Source organism: Stegastes partitus, unplaced genomic scaffold (assembly GCF_000690725.1).
Source record: "Stegastes partitus isolate 25-593 unplaced genomic scaffold, Stegastes_partitus-1.0.2 Scaffold22, whole genome shotgun sequence".
Classification (NCBI taxonomy): Eukaryota; Metazoa; Chordata; class Actinopteri; family Pomacentridae; genus Stegastes; species Stegastes partitus.
The window spans coordinates 920,627-937,465 of NW_007577753.1; the positions used below are offsets into that span (position 1 = coordinate 920,627).

At 39.9% G+C, this 16,839-nt stretch overlaps 1 protein-coding gene across 1 annotated transcript; it reads left to right on the forward strand.

Annotated features, from left to right (window-relative positions):
• Positions 1–8,803: 8,803 nt before the first annotated feature.
• Positions 8,804–16,252, forward strand: grxcr1a (glutaredoxin and cysteine rich domain containing 1 a). Its single transcript, XM_008295136.1, has 4 exons — positions 8,804–9,208; positions 12,956–13,195; positions 13,300–13,365; positions 15,888–16,252. The coding sequence occupies exons 1-4, from the start codon at positions 8,804–8,806 to the stop codon at positions 16,065–16,067; spliced, it is 891 nt and encodes a 296-aa protein (XP_008293358.1). The 3' UTR covers positions 16,068–16,252.
• The last annotated feature ends 587 nt before the right edge of the window (positions 16,253–16,839 follow it).

Here is a 16,839-nt window from a genome sequence, read left to right on the forward strand (position 1 = left end):
AAAAAGTTAGTACTTTATTTATTAAAGTATGTGTCTTTGAATTGCTTTTTGTTGCTTCACAGGAGACACCCATTCCCTTGTGAGAATTTAAAGCTTTACTGGCTTATATTTCCAATAGCTGTGGGTAAAAGTGAAACTAACAGCCAACCAACTATACATTTCTGATGACCAAAAAAACAATAAATGAGCTTAATAATTGCCTTATCCAGGAGGAGATAAGAAGGTTATTATGTATCAAAGTACAATGTAAAAGGAATGGATGGAATATTCAATCCACCATAAACAATCCACCTACAAACAGCTCCCAAACACTTTGACTTGTATCCTGCTAGCAGGCTTCTCTCTGATACTGCAACAAAGGCAAATTGTCAAACCTTCACTGTGCGTGCAAGATGCTGCACTGGGACGACTTCTCCTTTACACTTTTGACCTCAGCAGAGCAATATATGATGTGCAAGCATAAAAAAGTGTCTTTGCTTTATCTCCACTGACACTTTGACAGGTTACACAACATCATCTGTTGCAAAGAGGAAGAAACTAAACAGCATAATGTCTCTCTTTGCCTGTTCCTGGTTTTGAAATGGTTAATGGTGCACAGCTTATGTCACCAAGTAACATGTTGTTTTTTTCTCAGTGAAACAAACTATCAGTCCTGCCCATAAAAAAACAGTGGAAGTCAATATAATCATGTTTTAAATAAGGTAGTTTTGCAGCAACAGACCTGGACTGACACTGACCACAACAATGGAATCAAGCAGTTGTAAACAGACACTAGTATCAGTCAACGTGTTATTATGTGATTATTGTCTAGGGATGAGCTCAGCAGAAGATCTAATCTGGGGTGACTTACTCTAGCTCACAGTTTCCTTTATATCTCTCATCAGCGTGTCACTCTCCTGTCATGAATCTGCTCGAACACTGACCCTAAATAGGACACATTAAAAAAAAGAAAGCAATATACATGCAAATACAAAGAGAAAAGCAGCAACAATGCCGTCTCGGCTGCTCGTCTCCTGTGCTTATGGTAAATCAAAGTGTGTTCTCATTCTCACTGCAGTTGAAATGCAAATCACACTGGAGACGACATTTGTACAGCAGCAGCACCACTGCAGTTGCCTGAGAGAACTGCAGATACATTACAGCTGTCTGATGTGTACGTTTCACTGGCAGTGTTTTTACAATGCCGAGTGTCCCACTTGTGTGTGTTTACAGAGAAATTTCTATTATTGCTGCCAGACTCCTTGCATATTTTCATGTGATCTGACACGCCTCATTGGCAACGATTTCGGAAACTCTCCTCCTATTTTTGTCCCCATTCCCTTTTAAAATTAAAATGTTTTCACTGTTGTGGGGATTAGAGGAAAATGAGATTATGCCTCTCCTCTTGAAAACAGAAAAGCAGCAGCCAGCAGCCTTTGTGTATGAGCAATGCAGTAGGACGTGTTGTTTTCCAGTTTCTTCAAATCTTTCCTCAACAGCCAAAAAAAGCAAATACAAAACATAGAACGATTGTGTTACATAGGAGGTCAAGATTCACCACATCCAAAAATAATAAATGAACACCTGAACATCTTCGCCTCCTCCTGCGCCTGCGAGAGACACATCTCTCCCAAAGATTTCCTTTCTTTCCCCCACTCCACCTAATTCAACATCAGCTCGCCACCACGGGGATTTGGCTCTGTAGCTCCCACGGTTGCTAAGCAACAGTGACAAGAAGCCTGCCTCTTCAATTATGTGTGAGTTGCACTGGTTTTCTGTTTTATAGCATATCCAGTCCAAACAGTGACTCATTCAACCAGCCATCCAGCTTCCTAGCGCTGTCGAAATCTGTGTCAATTACAAGCAGCTAGAGTGTTTCTCACAGTGACCTACAAAGATTTCACTGATACTCCTTCCTAATGTAGTTTCTCTTTGATTGACTGTAGCAAAGTCAACATACGTTTTGGCTCTCACAGTTCAAATGCAAATAGAGTTAATACGACTTTAGAATAAACTTTATAGCACAACTTTGCTGTTAATTAGAATTTCAATTTATTTTTCCAACTACTTTACAAACAATTGTACCTGTTGTATCTTGGTTACGAAGCAATTAGCCTACATGTTTGGGTCAGGATGAGTTCAGAGCATATAGTTGCATAAATTTAAAGCACATGTTTTAAGCCGTAAAAGCTGCATGGCTCAATGTTTGAAAGTGTTGTGGTGACATCTGAAATAATCTCTCAACAAACATTCATGTCCCCTTAAGAAGAAATGTAGTTTTATGACCCCTTAATCTTTCTGCTAATGCCATTATCAGGTCAAAATCTCAATCATGTGATCACCATAAGCCTAATCTGAGATGAAGCTATTCACAGATAAAATTGACCAACTGTTAAAACATATGCCCAAGTAAACTAACTTGGAATTATTTCACAACAGCTGTTTGTGTGTGTGTGTGTGTGTGTGTGTGTGTGTGTGTGTGTGTGTGTGTGTGTGTGTGTGTGTTACAGTACACCAAACCATTTAAAGAAACACAGATTCATTTGGTAAGAAAGATTTTTAAAAACAGGGACCGAGATGTGTTTCCACGTTGCTTTTTAATGAATAATTCAAAGTGCTCAGTATACCAAAGTCTCGCCTTTAACTGAAATCAATCAGAAGTACCAGCAAGAAGAAAAAAAACGATAATGAGCGTTATCCTTGAACCCCGAAACGCCTCATCAACCTGCCTTTAAAAGCCTCCCTGTCAACCTTCCCGACATCAAACCGCAATGAATTTGCTGCGTCCTTCAGAGATAGCTAACGAAAATCAGGTTGAATAACCAGCTTATAAATGAAGATGTGTGTAAGCCTCTGCCTGGGGGCCTTTTGCTTCTGCAGGAAAATACTTTGAGCCACTTTGCTGCTGCTGAGAGAGGAAATACTAAGGAAAGAAGTAATGCAGCTTAAACCCTGCAACAGCTTTACTGGATCCCATCCCAGATGCTTTTTAAAAGGTATCTAGTTGAATGTAGAGGATGAAGTGCCAGCTACTTCCCTCACTGGTATCTTTCCCATGGCACAGAAAACTACTATTGTGAAACCCCTCTTGTAAGAAACCCCAATCCTTTAGTGCTTAACAATTTTTTGAGTAAATTAGCATATTTATAAGAATAAAATCATCACACAAAAGCAGCTTGATTAATATTCATTGTTAATGTTTTTAAAATCGAGAATGGCTTACATTTTAGAGCATAAATGTGTTCAAAGCTGTGGTGAAGTTCAACTTGCAAATCTTTGTGCTGATAATTGAATCTCATACATTAATCCCGCTGCTATACACCGAGCTTGGGACATTTTGTCATCGACTTTACAATGAGTCACTGTTGCTTCTGTAGAGACCGATCAAACCGAGCTGATGGATGCAGCCATCAGGCCTGCAGCTGCATCTTTCATTTCCTTGCCTGCAGCTCTTGAGGGAGTGATTGGACAGTGTGACATTTAGCTGTAATTGAATTGCATTCTGCCCCCTTGTGGATGTTGATCTGTAGGGGGAAGGGTGAGATGGTTCGATGGCCAACTAATCACAAATGGTGAGTCACTGCAGAGTCATACGACCAAACCCTGTTCACAGTGGTTGATGAATGGGCACTCACGTATAACTTGCACAAAGACAAATTTCATGGTCTATATGTGGTAAGGTAAGTTGGATCAAATAGTATTTTAAATATTTTCTTATGTGTGGAGAGCTGTCTGAACATGTTTTATTACAGCAACTCGAAAATGTATTGCATTTCATTCATATAATCAAGTAAAATCATGTTGCCAATCTATGAATATATCTATTTATTCAAGCGGCACAAAATTAAAACCATTTATCACCCTGCACTGTTTGACTTTTTCCACTCAGTCACAGCAGAGCCGACAATCAGCAGTGAAATTAAAGAGCGTTAAAGTATTAATCCTTTCAAATGGCTTTTTTAATAGCAGTTGAGGTGGCTGCTGAGGCTACATTAGCACTACTGATGAGCGGGGCTGAGAGATAAGCTCTTCAGGTTGAATAGACTATCACCATCACAGCACACTCTTGTCTAAATGTGGTAAAGTGAGATAAAATGGCTGCTTGACTCAACATGGCGTGGGTACGTTTCACTGAACTCCAGATAAGCGTGTCCCCACCTATCTATACAGGAGGCTCAACAACGTGGCATGCTTGTTTTTGTGTCTGTTTTATCTTGACTCATCTACTGTAGTGCCGCTGTACTTTTATCAACGTGAAGCTTTGTGTTGGAAGAAACCAACCGAGGAGGTTTTTTGTTTCAGCTGGAAGATGTGTGGTGAATGGAGGGGAGAGGATGATTGAGAAACTGATCCTTCACAATATTAAAAAAAAACCTAATTAAAATGAAAATGATATGTAAAGACCATGACTGATTTATTCCAATTATAAGTACAGCGTGTTCGACTGGCATGTAGAGTAACATAAGCAGCTTTATCTAGACACTGACTGCCAAACTTAAAATGTAGAGTCTATAACCTGTGCAGGCCAAGAGCTGAAACATAATAGAACATAATATTTCAGAATGTTATATTTTTTTGTCATAGTACAAAGGAGAAACAGAACTGATTATGTATCTCTAACTAATAAATCCCAACCTTGAAAATATTCCTCACCAGTTATCAGCTCATTAAGGCGGTGTAACCCACTGCAGTGGACACTGACCTGCTATATTAATGACCATAATTGTAATCATGACTGGAAAGATCAGTGAAGACTGTCAGTGGTGACTGACCTACTTTTTCCAGAGCAATCGACGTTTGATGCTATTTGTTTTATTGCCAAGGCCAAGAATCATGTTTCAATACAGATTATTCAAGTCAAAATTAGGAGGCTGCAATGAGAAATGACAACAAGAACTTCAAAAGCGTAACGCCTGTAAATCTACAAAAAAAAGTTTTCTGTATGACATTTAAATATTTGTAGTTTAGGTTTAGCTCCTCTGCTTCATCAAACCTCTGCATCATTTTGGATCAGAGCGTGTAGCCTAACGAGCAGGTGGCACGATTCTTGGTTTCACACTATTGCATTTAGTCTACAGGTGGCAGTAATGTGCTAAAAAATAAACAGAGAAATCCACCAATACAAGCAGCAAAGAAGAGGGATGCCACCAAGAGTATGGGGTTCGTTCCAATACTATATAGTCTGACAAAAAAAAATTATATACATATATATATATATTTAGCATGCCCTAATACTTGTATGTATTTGTATGTCAAAAACAGTGTGCTAAAAATACACAGATATCCTACCATAGTTGGTCCCATTTAGCAGTTTGCAAGACTTCATGCTTTTCTGACCATTCCGACCCACAATCCTTTGCACAGCGGAAGATACATCCCATATATCATGGTGTCTCGCTCACCCCTGAGAGTGAACAAATAGGTGATTCGACGCTGCAGACTGCAACAGATGCATGAGCAAGACAGTAAAAGCGTGAGGCGCAATATTATGATAAAGTAGAATGTCCCCGTTGTGTGTATACTGCACGACTCCATGCAACAGTATGTACTTTGTAAAAAAAAAATAGCTGTGGAAAGGAAATAGAAATAGTGTGCAATTTGGAGTGCAGGCATAAAACCAATCCCAATCTCCACCCTGAGGCCTAATCACTAAACCCTCACAGACTTAATTAACATTACAGCTGTTGTGTGTGAGTTTGTAAAGGCTCAAAATGGTAGAAAAAGGAGGAATGGGACACACTATTGGGCCAAAGTAGTAAGTATAGGTAAATCTATGCAGATGTTTGACTAAAAATCCAAACTCCAGATACATGCAGCAAGTAGCCACGACAGTGAGCAGACGGATGCTGTCACTTACTGATAAACTTCCCAGCAGATTTCTTTGGGCGGGGCAGGACAGCCAAGTATACATGTTACTGATTATTTGCTTAACTGAACTATGGGGTCACAGAAAGAGCGCATAATAGGTTTGAAAGTTTTGCAGCAGAGCTGTTACGCACTTGACCATTTGAAAGTGGGACAACTTTGAGTCCTCACACACTTAGCAAGAAGGTATCTCAAAGTTTCTGAGTCTGTGAGCATGAGGACTGGGCCATAGATTGAAGTCATTAATTATTTTTTAATCTGTTTTCTGAAAAAACTAATTCAGCACATGTAGACCTCAAGGATATACACAAAGCATTCTGATGAGTGACACTAAATGTAAACAGAAACCTTGTTTGTTCACAAGAAGACTCCACAGGGCCCCTTTAACTGACAGCTGCCATTAGAATTGACTCAAATAGTGTTAAATCCACACTGGTCAATGAAGCATGCTTTTCCAACTGCGCCTAGTCCTCTTCACACCAGTGAGAAAAACCAAGACAAACTCATGCAGACTCCCTTGAGCGAAATCACAAATATTTAGGTAGAGACATCATTCACAGAGAGACGCTGAGAAAATAGGTCTTCAAGACACTTAGAGACAGAAGTCAAGGACAGGTAAAGATCATCAAGAATTAAAAAAGCGAGATGAAATTAAGTTCTAACAGAAGATTTAAAATACAAAACGAGGCACCTTTTGCTCCCCAGGCAGTAATTTGAAAGTCTAGACACCTGAGTGCAATCTATGCATCCATTAGCTGCAATAATATACAGCAAGTCTGCACAGGCCACACTGTAATGGCTCCTGCAATGACCTTATAATAAAAGACAGTTTAAAGGAGAGTTGGGGTCACTTTGGATCAATAAGTCCTGGAACCAGAGCCAGACTTATAACACTGCTACAGCCTCGGGACGTCACTAAATCTTAGTTTGACACATTAGACTTTCCCAGATGGATTTTCTCTAATGATCAGCGGGAGGTGACACGAACAGGGGATGACATGCTCTGTGTGTGTGTGTGCTTTGTGTGTTTGTGTAGCTCTTACCTCAGGGCCAGCACTCAAACAGAGTGCTGCTGTCACTGCTGTAAGCTGACGTGTCACATCTCCGGGGAGCTGCTTCATCACCTGTGACACAGAAAAACTGGCCGAGACGTCTCTGCGGGCACGCTGCTGTATTGTGCCGCTGTGACACTTTATATGGTCTGGTCCTCTTGTGCTCTCTGAGGACGCCCAGTGAACACCTGCATGCCCACCCTGGGTGTAACACAGTTGGCTGCCAAGGAATATCCCCTTACGTCATGCTGCCATGTGCAAGGAAGATGTCACTCTACTTTTGCATAAAATGGCAAAATTACTAAAAACTCAATGCAATGGTGAGACATCTCATGTTACTATAACCGGAGGCATTCAAATTTTAGAATAAAACTCTAAGTCTGGTTCATTTTGTACATTAATTTATCTTCATATACTTTATATCTACATATATTTTTGCCTCTGTCCTATTTGGCGACACTAAAATTAATTTCAATATGCAGGTACTTTGTGCATTTAAAATAAAGTAAAATGTGCTCACATTTTGAGGGCTTTTTTGCCATTTCGACAATAAAATACAAAGTGAAAATATCAAAAACTGACCAAAAACCTCAGACGAAACATGTAAATTGTAAAAGTAAGTACAAAAGAAGATGGAAGTTCAAAAAAAAATGCAGCACACTTCATTCAATTCAATTCAATTCAATTCAATTTTATTTGTATAGCGCATATTTACAACAACAAGTCATCTCATAGCGCTTCACAAAGGCAGAAACAGAAACAGAAACACCCAACAATCCAAAACATCTGGATTCCCTATAAGCTTCAGCAGTCCGCAAGCAGTCCACAACAGTGGGAAGGAACCGAAAACCCCATCATTAACATACGTAAACATATATGCACACTGTTAAAACAAACCACAGCGGCTCTGTGGGGCTCTACTATAGCCCAGTGCTGCTTTGAACCACCTGTTAACATGTTCGCTCCACCAATGCTAATTTGCTGATATTTGGAAAGGTGCAATGTTAACATTTGCTAATTTACACTTAACACAATGTACTGCATTTTAAATGTTGTTAATTTTGTGGGTATTTTGTCGTCAAGCTGGAATTTTGACCCGATGACGTCTGAGGAACACTGAACTTACTGGAATACAATCATGTGGGAACCATGAATGTCTGCGCAAAATTTCGAGTCAGTTCAGCAAGAAAATGTTGAGATATTAGAGGAACAGTCAGGGCATCTTTCTAATCAGAAATCTTAATCCTCCGGGGACCATGAATGTCAACAAAATTTCACAGGACACGATCCAGCAGTACAAATATCTCAGTGTGGAATAAAGAGGTGGACGACTGATGGTGGCGCTAAAAAGTATGAAAGGTAATGATAGGCTTTTATGTTTGTCGACTGTGTAGGAGTAGCTGTTTTAGTTGTTTTACTTTTTAAACTGAATAATCCACTTAAGCTTAAAGGGAAGAAGTAACTCCACAGCGGTAATGAATCTCGAAAAGTGGCACGTACAAGTTTCCTCACAGTGCTGTCTGTCATCTCATCCCAAGAAGGGGAAATGTTCATTTGTTTGATTAAAGCATATGAAGTCAGGCCATTAAAAGTCTTCTGTCAAAGCTTTGGTGAAAACTGTGTAAACTGTGATGAATAATTCAAAGACAACTATCATTTTACTTGAGATTAGCTTGCTAGGTTGCCATGGTAGAAATGCATGTATTATTTACCGGCTGTGAGTCTGACTGTGAGGCAGCTTACAGGCTCTCAGTTGTTTTTAGATCTGCTCCAACAGCGAGGATTAAACGTGGTAGTAATCCATGGGAAACAAAATAGTGCGTCTGAGCTGCATGTTCATCTCTGAATGAGAAGCCAGGAGCTGGACTGCAGAGTTGTGGACCATGTAAGGTGGCAGAAGGTTTGCAATGGAGGGGACGATGCTGACGGCAGAACAGGAGAAGCCACAGAAGCGGGTGAGGTTCCGCGTGGCTTCGGGGAACAGCGGTCGGGTGCTGAAGGAGATGTTCAAGGATGAGGGGCCTTCAGACTCCCTGGATTCAGACTGCACCAGCAGCTCCGACGCCGAACGAGCCAGTACACCCTCTACGACTGGAGACGCACAAGGACACCTGTATGGATTCCCGGGCTCTGAGCTGGACGACAGTGAGAGTGAGCCTGACGACCTGCTCATGTATGCAGGGGCCACCAAGGACTGGATGTTCACCACCAAGAGGGTCAACATACTCAGTAAAAATGGGACTGTGAGAGGGGTCAAGCACAAAGTCAGCGCAGGTCAGGCGCTGTTTGAAAACCTTCCTAATTCCAACAGTGTAAGTAGATCTTTAAAACGACCTGTTGAATGAAATCACATTATTGCTTGGATGGTCTCAGCACTAGTTCCCATCAGTGTCAAGTCTAGTTACAGGTAGCAGCTACATGTAGGTGTTTGACTAGGATAACGGCGCACAATAGAGGACAAGGTCACAGAGCAATTAAAGATTAATGATGCATTTCGTTAAGTGTTTCAGGAGAAACTAATCAGGTTAATGAATTCCCAGCACTTCGCTTTCTAGTATCCCTGAGTGAAGTACTACCTGAGGTAACTTTTGACCACTGTGCTGATGCAGAGGTGATACAGAAGGTCGAATCCAAGACACTACTATGTGTATATTGGTATTAGGTAAAGACAGCGTCACTGGACCAGGTAAAGCTTCTCGTCATGATTAGGCCAGATTATCTTTCTTGTAGGGTGAAGTTTAATACTTATCAAGGTCAAGCGGTCGGATCTGATCCGAAAGGAAATCCTGATGTTCAATTCATTTAATAAATCATATGAACTTTAATTATTTTACAAAGCAGGCCACAACTCTGGACAATTTTGAATGTCTTAGCGATAGTGTTCCAATGAACATGTAGCATTATGGATATAAACAATATACTGAAAACATTGGTAACCAAAGGCTGCCTGCAAATGGAAATGAACAAAGTAATATATAATATTTTTCTAAATGGTTGAAATATGTGATGCATGTTTCTAATAAGGAATAAAGGATTCTCAGTCTCATAAAGCACAGCTGCCCAATCAGGCCTGGGAGTTCAGGCCTCGTGTTTTTTGATCTTCTCTTCATCTCGCCAAAATGTGCATCATTTGACAATTAAATGCTCAACTTAAGACGCAGATATCACTGTGGCAACAGTTGTGTAGTTTGTACCTGGACTGCATACAGAACAAAACTGTGAGATCGTTTTAAACTATTTTCACTGTGAAAATTTGCACCTCTGCACTTTGACAACTTTTTGCGAGTGAATGTCATAGAATTGCCTTTTAGAAGAGGCTATAAAGATCAAGACTGCATACAGAACAGCTTAAGGCCAGGAGGCATTTTATTTTGAGTTCCACATATTGGAATCTTGTGAACAAAAATGTTTTGGTTTTTTTTTTGTAAGGAATGAATCATGAGTCCTTTACTCGTCATATGTAGCTTTGATAGTTGGGCTGCCATGTGGTGAAAACACCTCCGTCTGACATTCATCCTTATTAATATACAGTTTTAACATTTTCTAATGTAGATTCAGACATTAAAAAGGCATTACAGGTTGACCAATATTGTTTTTCCAGGGTTGATACTCGTAATAATGGAAAAAGTAACCAAAATTTGAAACCTCTATGCAATTGCAGTAAAAATGAGATTCTTGGTGTCAAAATATAGAATGGCACAAACTCCAATAAAAAGCTTAGTTAAAATGCTTATGTTTATTTATGCTTTAGACATGTTTAATTAGAAGAGAGCTTTTCAACATTTATCCTTCAGTGTTTATCGGCCAATGCTCTCGACATGTAACTAATCACATCGTGCTGTGGGTGCAGCACAGACTGATGATGACAGAGTTGGCTGCATCAGAGCCAAAGTAGTCGTACATTTTTAGATGAACTTATTTTATTAGTATTTAGTTTTGGGTTTTTTTTAAAATACTGATAATCAGAAAAATGCTGAACAACAGATCCAATAGCCGGACAGGCCGGTGATAGGTCAACCCTTAGTACATACACTGATATTTTACACTATAATTCACAGTACATTAAGACCCAGTATAATCCAGTGACTCCCAATCAGGGCTTCTTGTACCCCTGGTACACTTTCCTAGAGGAAAGCTCCACTCAGCTGAAAAACACATCTTACAATTTAATTAAAGAACTGGGGGGACTTAAAGTGGTTTGAGCAAGTTTAACAAAACTGGATGGAACAGTGGACATTGGATTGGCAGTTTCTAGGTTTGGCCACAGCCAAAAAAAATACATAAATGGTTACCTAAGAAAATGGCTAGCAGTTCAAATTGTAAACTAACATTATATCCTAAGAAATGAAACTCTGAGCTAAACCTAAGAGAAAACAGTTGAAATAGCAAGTTAAAATGAGGAATAGATAAGTCATTTTCTGATGTGAGTCATTGTCCAATGTAAATCATGCATTCAGTGGCATAAAGGGTGTATGGCACATATCGTCCACCATCTGTACCACGCTATCAAGGACCACCTGTTCATAGTCTGGGGACATATAACGCAGTAGACCAAGCTCATTGAATGTGCTAAAACGACATGTAGTAGTTACTGGACATAACTCCAATCCTTTGAGCACGTAAGAAATAGAACAATAGAGAGTTTGGTATTTTAGCCCACACAGCAAATTTTAAGTTGGTAACGTTGATGTTAGAGAGTAAAAAATGACCACTCAATGACGACTTCGAGGGGGCAGAAGAAATGGTGCCTGTTATCTTCTCAGAGTTGAACCCATCAACCTCGATACTGGGACAGCACTTTCTCAGGTCCACTGTAAAGCACCTACACCAGATTAGGTGGTTCTTGCCATCTGAACATGCACAAAGGTTCAGGACATCAGTTTGTTGTTTAGTTAAACTCTGAGAAGTCCTACCCAATGTGAGTGGTGTATGCGCCAATCTATGATTTCACCATTACCGTTAAGGCAAATACATTCAGTGACAAAACAGTTGGAGACTATTTACTAAAAATATGGCTAAGAGTATGGACTTCACATTGAAATTGTTAGCTAAAGTGGTCAAGCTGCTATAAGAACTAGCCAAAAGTACGCATGAGCAACTACAACTTGTCAGCCGTAGATGAACAATTGTAATTGCTAGCTAACAGTATGGATTTACAGTTACAACAGCTGTAAATATAGCTAGCAGTTGAAAGTGTCAGCTAACAGTACAGTAACAAAGAGTTTAAACTATTAGTGAAAAGGGGAAAAACTGCTAAAGAAGCTAGCTGAAAACGTAGATGAACAATTGTAGTAGCTAGCTAACAGTATATATTAACAGTCCAAACTGTTTTAATCATTACCTAAAAAATATGGCTGCCTGAGTGGAATTTCTAGCTCACGGTACTGTTATAATTAATTTCAAGCTATTATGTATTCTGAGTCTGTATTTTTCCATGAAGCTTATGGTTCTTATTATTAGTTAAGTTTCGAGTTATTATGTATTCTAGCCCAGCCCAAGAAGATATCTGTAACCTGGAACCGAAAAACCTCAGTTCAGCTGGACATGAGATTCCTCTCTGTCCCTCTGAATCCAGCGCTGCAAAACTTTACCTGTGACCTAAAATAAATTCTACATCTGAGAACTGAAGATTTCTCCGGCTTGTTCTTGGGCTTCCAACTAAAGAATCGGGTCTAACAGTACAAGCTAACAGTTGAAACTGTTCGCTAGAAGTAGATAAACTGCTGAAAGTAACATATAGATAGTAAATTTTGTGGCCTAAATAAACAAACATCCCCAAACCTATCTAAACATGGTTCAGCTGAATGAATGAATATTTCAATATCCACTTTTATGTAATGAAGTGTTAAACAAGATTAGGTTTAAATGAGAATGAGAGGTGGTTTTGATAAAGAGGTTTCCTGAGTGAATCTGACAGGCCTGTGGTACGTTCATCACCACACATCCCTCTGGTTTAATCTATGCAGAGTTCATTTCAAAAGTTCTGAATAAGAAAATACGAGGAAAATATAATAACACCTAATTGTATAACTGCATTAAGTTTCCTTACACCCTCACAGGTGGAGTTATCTCTTGAGTTCGGGCGGATTGTGATCTACACCACAAGCTTTCGTGTGGTGAGGACGACCTTTGAGCGCTGCGAGCTGGTCAGAAAGATCTTCCAGAACCACCGGGTGAAGTTTGTGGAGAAGAACATCGCCCTGGACAGCGAGTACGGGAAGGAGCTGGAGGAACGTTGCAAACGCGTGGGAGAACCTCCTTCATTACCCGTCGTGTTCATCGATGGACACTACCTTGGGGTCAGTTCTTACCACTCAGTTCTAATGTTACCTGGCATCTAAATCTCGTGTGTCCGCTCAGGGTTCATTAAAGACTGATTTTTGGCCTTAAACTTGTGCTGCAGGGTGCTGAGAAAATCCTTGGCATGAATGAATCAGGAGAGCTGCAAGATCTTCTGACAAAAATTGAGGTTGGTTTTCACAGTTCTTGCCTTTGAAATGTGAATAACTGATGATTGTCAAATAGATGATTTCCATGTGAATTTGTTGAAAATGAACCACTTGGTTTGACTCACACTGATGTTAAATTATTCAGATGTTTCCTCTCGGATTTACTGGAAAATATTACCCTGTATATTCTTTGTACCACATGTAATATTTAAGCATAAGGTGTTATAGCCATAATAATTTACAGCTTGTGTTTGTCCAATGTCATTGAGATGAACACAGTGCAAAATTGGAGCAGTCATATTGCCCACACTGGTCATGTCATCAATAAAACATGAGCAAACTGCAACGTAAAAAATGCATGCACATCAATAAGCGACCATCAATAATGGAGGGCTTGTTATTGATTCTGCTGCTAACACATTTGTTTGAACACAGTGACGCAGAGCATATCGTTCCGCAGTACAAACTGAGACTTTAACTATTTCTGATGTTCTCACTGAACTACAACAATGTCAGTTAGTGGCCTTTCCTCAGGTTCTGGATGTAATTTGGAGCTCAGATCCCCCCCCCTAAAAAAAAAAAGTCTTCCTAAGCAAATACAAAGCAGTATGATGACATTTAAGTCATGCATTCCAGTCACTGCAGGCTATTAAAAAGTATGCAGCTCTGAAAGGTCATGCATACACTAATCAGTCCAGAACTGGTTACAGACATGACTTTATTGTCTATTAATATCTGCAGAGACACGAACCCCAAAAAATTGGAAGTGAAGTTGTGTTTAAATAATAGATTGGCATTTGGGAAATACAATTTTCCTTCGAGCTGAGGGGTAAGATGCCTGTCCATTAAATATAAAACTGCAGCCAGGAGAAAAAAATAGCATCAAAACTGTAAACAGAGAGAAAAAGGTCAGCCTAGCCCTCTCCAAAGGTAACGAGATCTACCAACTAACACCTCTGGAGCTCACTAATTACCATGTTACATCATTCACCATGTTTATTTAATCTGTGCATAAACCAAAGTATAAAAATGGCAAATTACTGCTGCATCCATACAGAAGTCATCCTGTTGGGAGTGTTTACATGAGGCTAACCCCGCTGCCAGCCTTGTACTCATCATTTGACTGAATTACATTAGAAGTGCTGTTAGGATGTTGAAACATTGCAGACTTTGAAATCTTTAGAGAGTAAAAATAACTTTAAAATGTGAGGCATTGTGCTTTCTGCAAAGTCTGAAAATGTCTTTAGCCGAGATCCACATTAATGTCACAGAGAGTACAAGCTTGCAAGACCAGTGGTTCTCAAACTGTGTGCCTTGGAAGTAGTGTTACAATGATTTGCAGCACTACAATCGTATGTGAAGGTGCGTCCTGTGACATAGATGTTTGTGAACCACTGAGCCAGACATTGGCTTCCAGTTTTAGCTGCCAGCTGGAGTCATGTAGGTTTATCTTGTAGGTTATTATTACTCTGTAATCTGGGTGTACGGGCCTTTAAATAGCTCTGGATAAGAGAAGCAGGTGCTGGTGTGAGAAAACCCCATAAAGTCTTATAGCACAATAAACAATCAAATATATAACTAATAATAATCAGACCAAATCTGCTGTCTGTACTGCTGAAATAATCATCGTCCAAGTTTGGCGGAGTGATAGCTTATCTAACAAGGAAATAACTCTTTGTTCACGTCCTCTGCCCTCATCAGGATGTTGTTCCTCATCCTTTAGCTTCTTACAAAAGCTTATATCTGATGTTTTTTTCTTAGTTTAGTGAATTCATTAACTGGCCACCACCAGTTACCAACAATGACAAGCTGTAACCGGTGTGCTTATACAAAATGTCTATCATAGTATTTTATGTTCCAGGTTTTAATGAATGATTGTAATGTAAAGCACTCGGGGCGAACAACGCCACTGTAAATTAGTCGTGTAGTATCATCTAATTGGAGCAGCTTGTTAACAAGTGATAGAAGCAAACTGTATGTATCTCCTGTTTAGTCGAAGAGAATGTTAATGTTGACACTGGGTTTTATTTAGATGTGACTGTAAGAGATGAAGGCTTTGGAGCCATTCCAACAGTTTGTTGCAACATCTGTCGCTGTTTTTACGTTTTAAGTGGAAGGTAGTTTTGCAGAAAAGTGCTGCTCAGATTTAAAACTTAACATGAAAGCAGCATATGTTGGATATTATTTCTTATTGAAGGTAGTCACTGCAGAAGAACAGTACAGCTCATTGTTTACTATGAAACCACAAATAGTCTTTTATACAACTCAGTTTTTACACAGATTAAACAAATGAGATGTAATGTATTCATTATTACACTTTGAAGTATTGGTAGTCAGACTTGTTTTAACTTTTGGACAGAGACAGGCAAGCATTTCTAGTCGTTCTACTAAACTAGCAAGTAAACTTCAGAATATCCCTTTAAAAAAAAGTCTACAGGAAAAAACTACCATATTTGGTGCAAGGAATGTACATACTTTGGTGTTAATATTTCATGTTGGACATCTTTTCTAGAACATAAAAAACAATCTATGCATTTTTCAGAGGGTACAGCATCCCCAGACGTGCCAGACCTGCGGGGGCTTTGCCTTCATCCCGTGCCCAACGTGCCATGGCAGCAAGATGTCCGTGTTTCGCAACTGCTTCACGGATTCCTTCAAAGCCCTCAAGTGCACTTCCTGCAACGAGAACGGCCTGCAGCCCTGCGTGAGCTGCAGCCAGTGAGGATGTTAAGTGCCTGAACCAACATCCCTTCTTCCCTCTTCAGGAGCCCACACAGGAACCGGAACTGGACTGCAACCCGGACAGTGAAATCCAGCACGGCAGGACCCCTCCTCCACGGCCATTGTTAGTTAGAAAAAAGAAATAACAATTTGTGGGAATTTGTAATAAAAATCTGTGAATTTGTGGATTTGGTGTTGTTGATATGGGTACGTTGAATCTTTGTGTCATTCATGACGTGAACGTGTTGGCGCAAATGTGCTCATTACATCAGGTTTCTCACTTCACTCATCGAGAAGTTTGTGTCTGTCAACAGGTCTGCCCGCTGAGGAGTCGTGGACCAGTTTCCCCTTTGGTAAACCTTAGCTTGTTAGTTAATTAGTCAGGAGGCTGTTTCATTGACGACGCTCTTATTACTAATCCCATATCAGACAGAGTTAGGGTTAACACACACTCAGGACAGAGAGCGAAAGCCAAGGATTCAATCTGCAGCCAGCAGAAGGCAGGAAACCGGAACGCTGTTTACAGTGGAGCACAGAGCACCCTTCAAACCTAAAATAACAAATGAACACACCATGCTAGCCTTTCAGCCACTTTAAATGTTTAGATTCTTCTCCATTATGCAATAACATCTGACCAGCCTCAGATTTAGTCTGCTGATGACAACAACCCCAAATGTACAGCCAGAACTTCAGTAATGAACAAGAACAAGGAGTCCTGCAGCAGATGGCCTCCACAGAGCCTGCACACACCAGTCTGTACCTTCAAGTCAAGC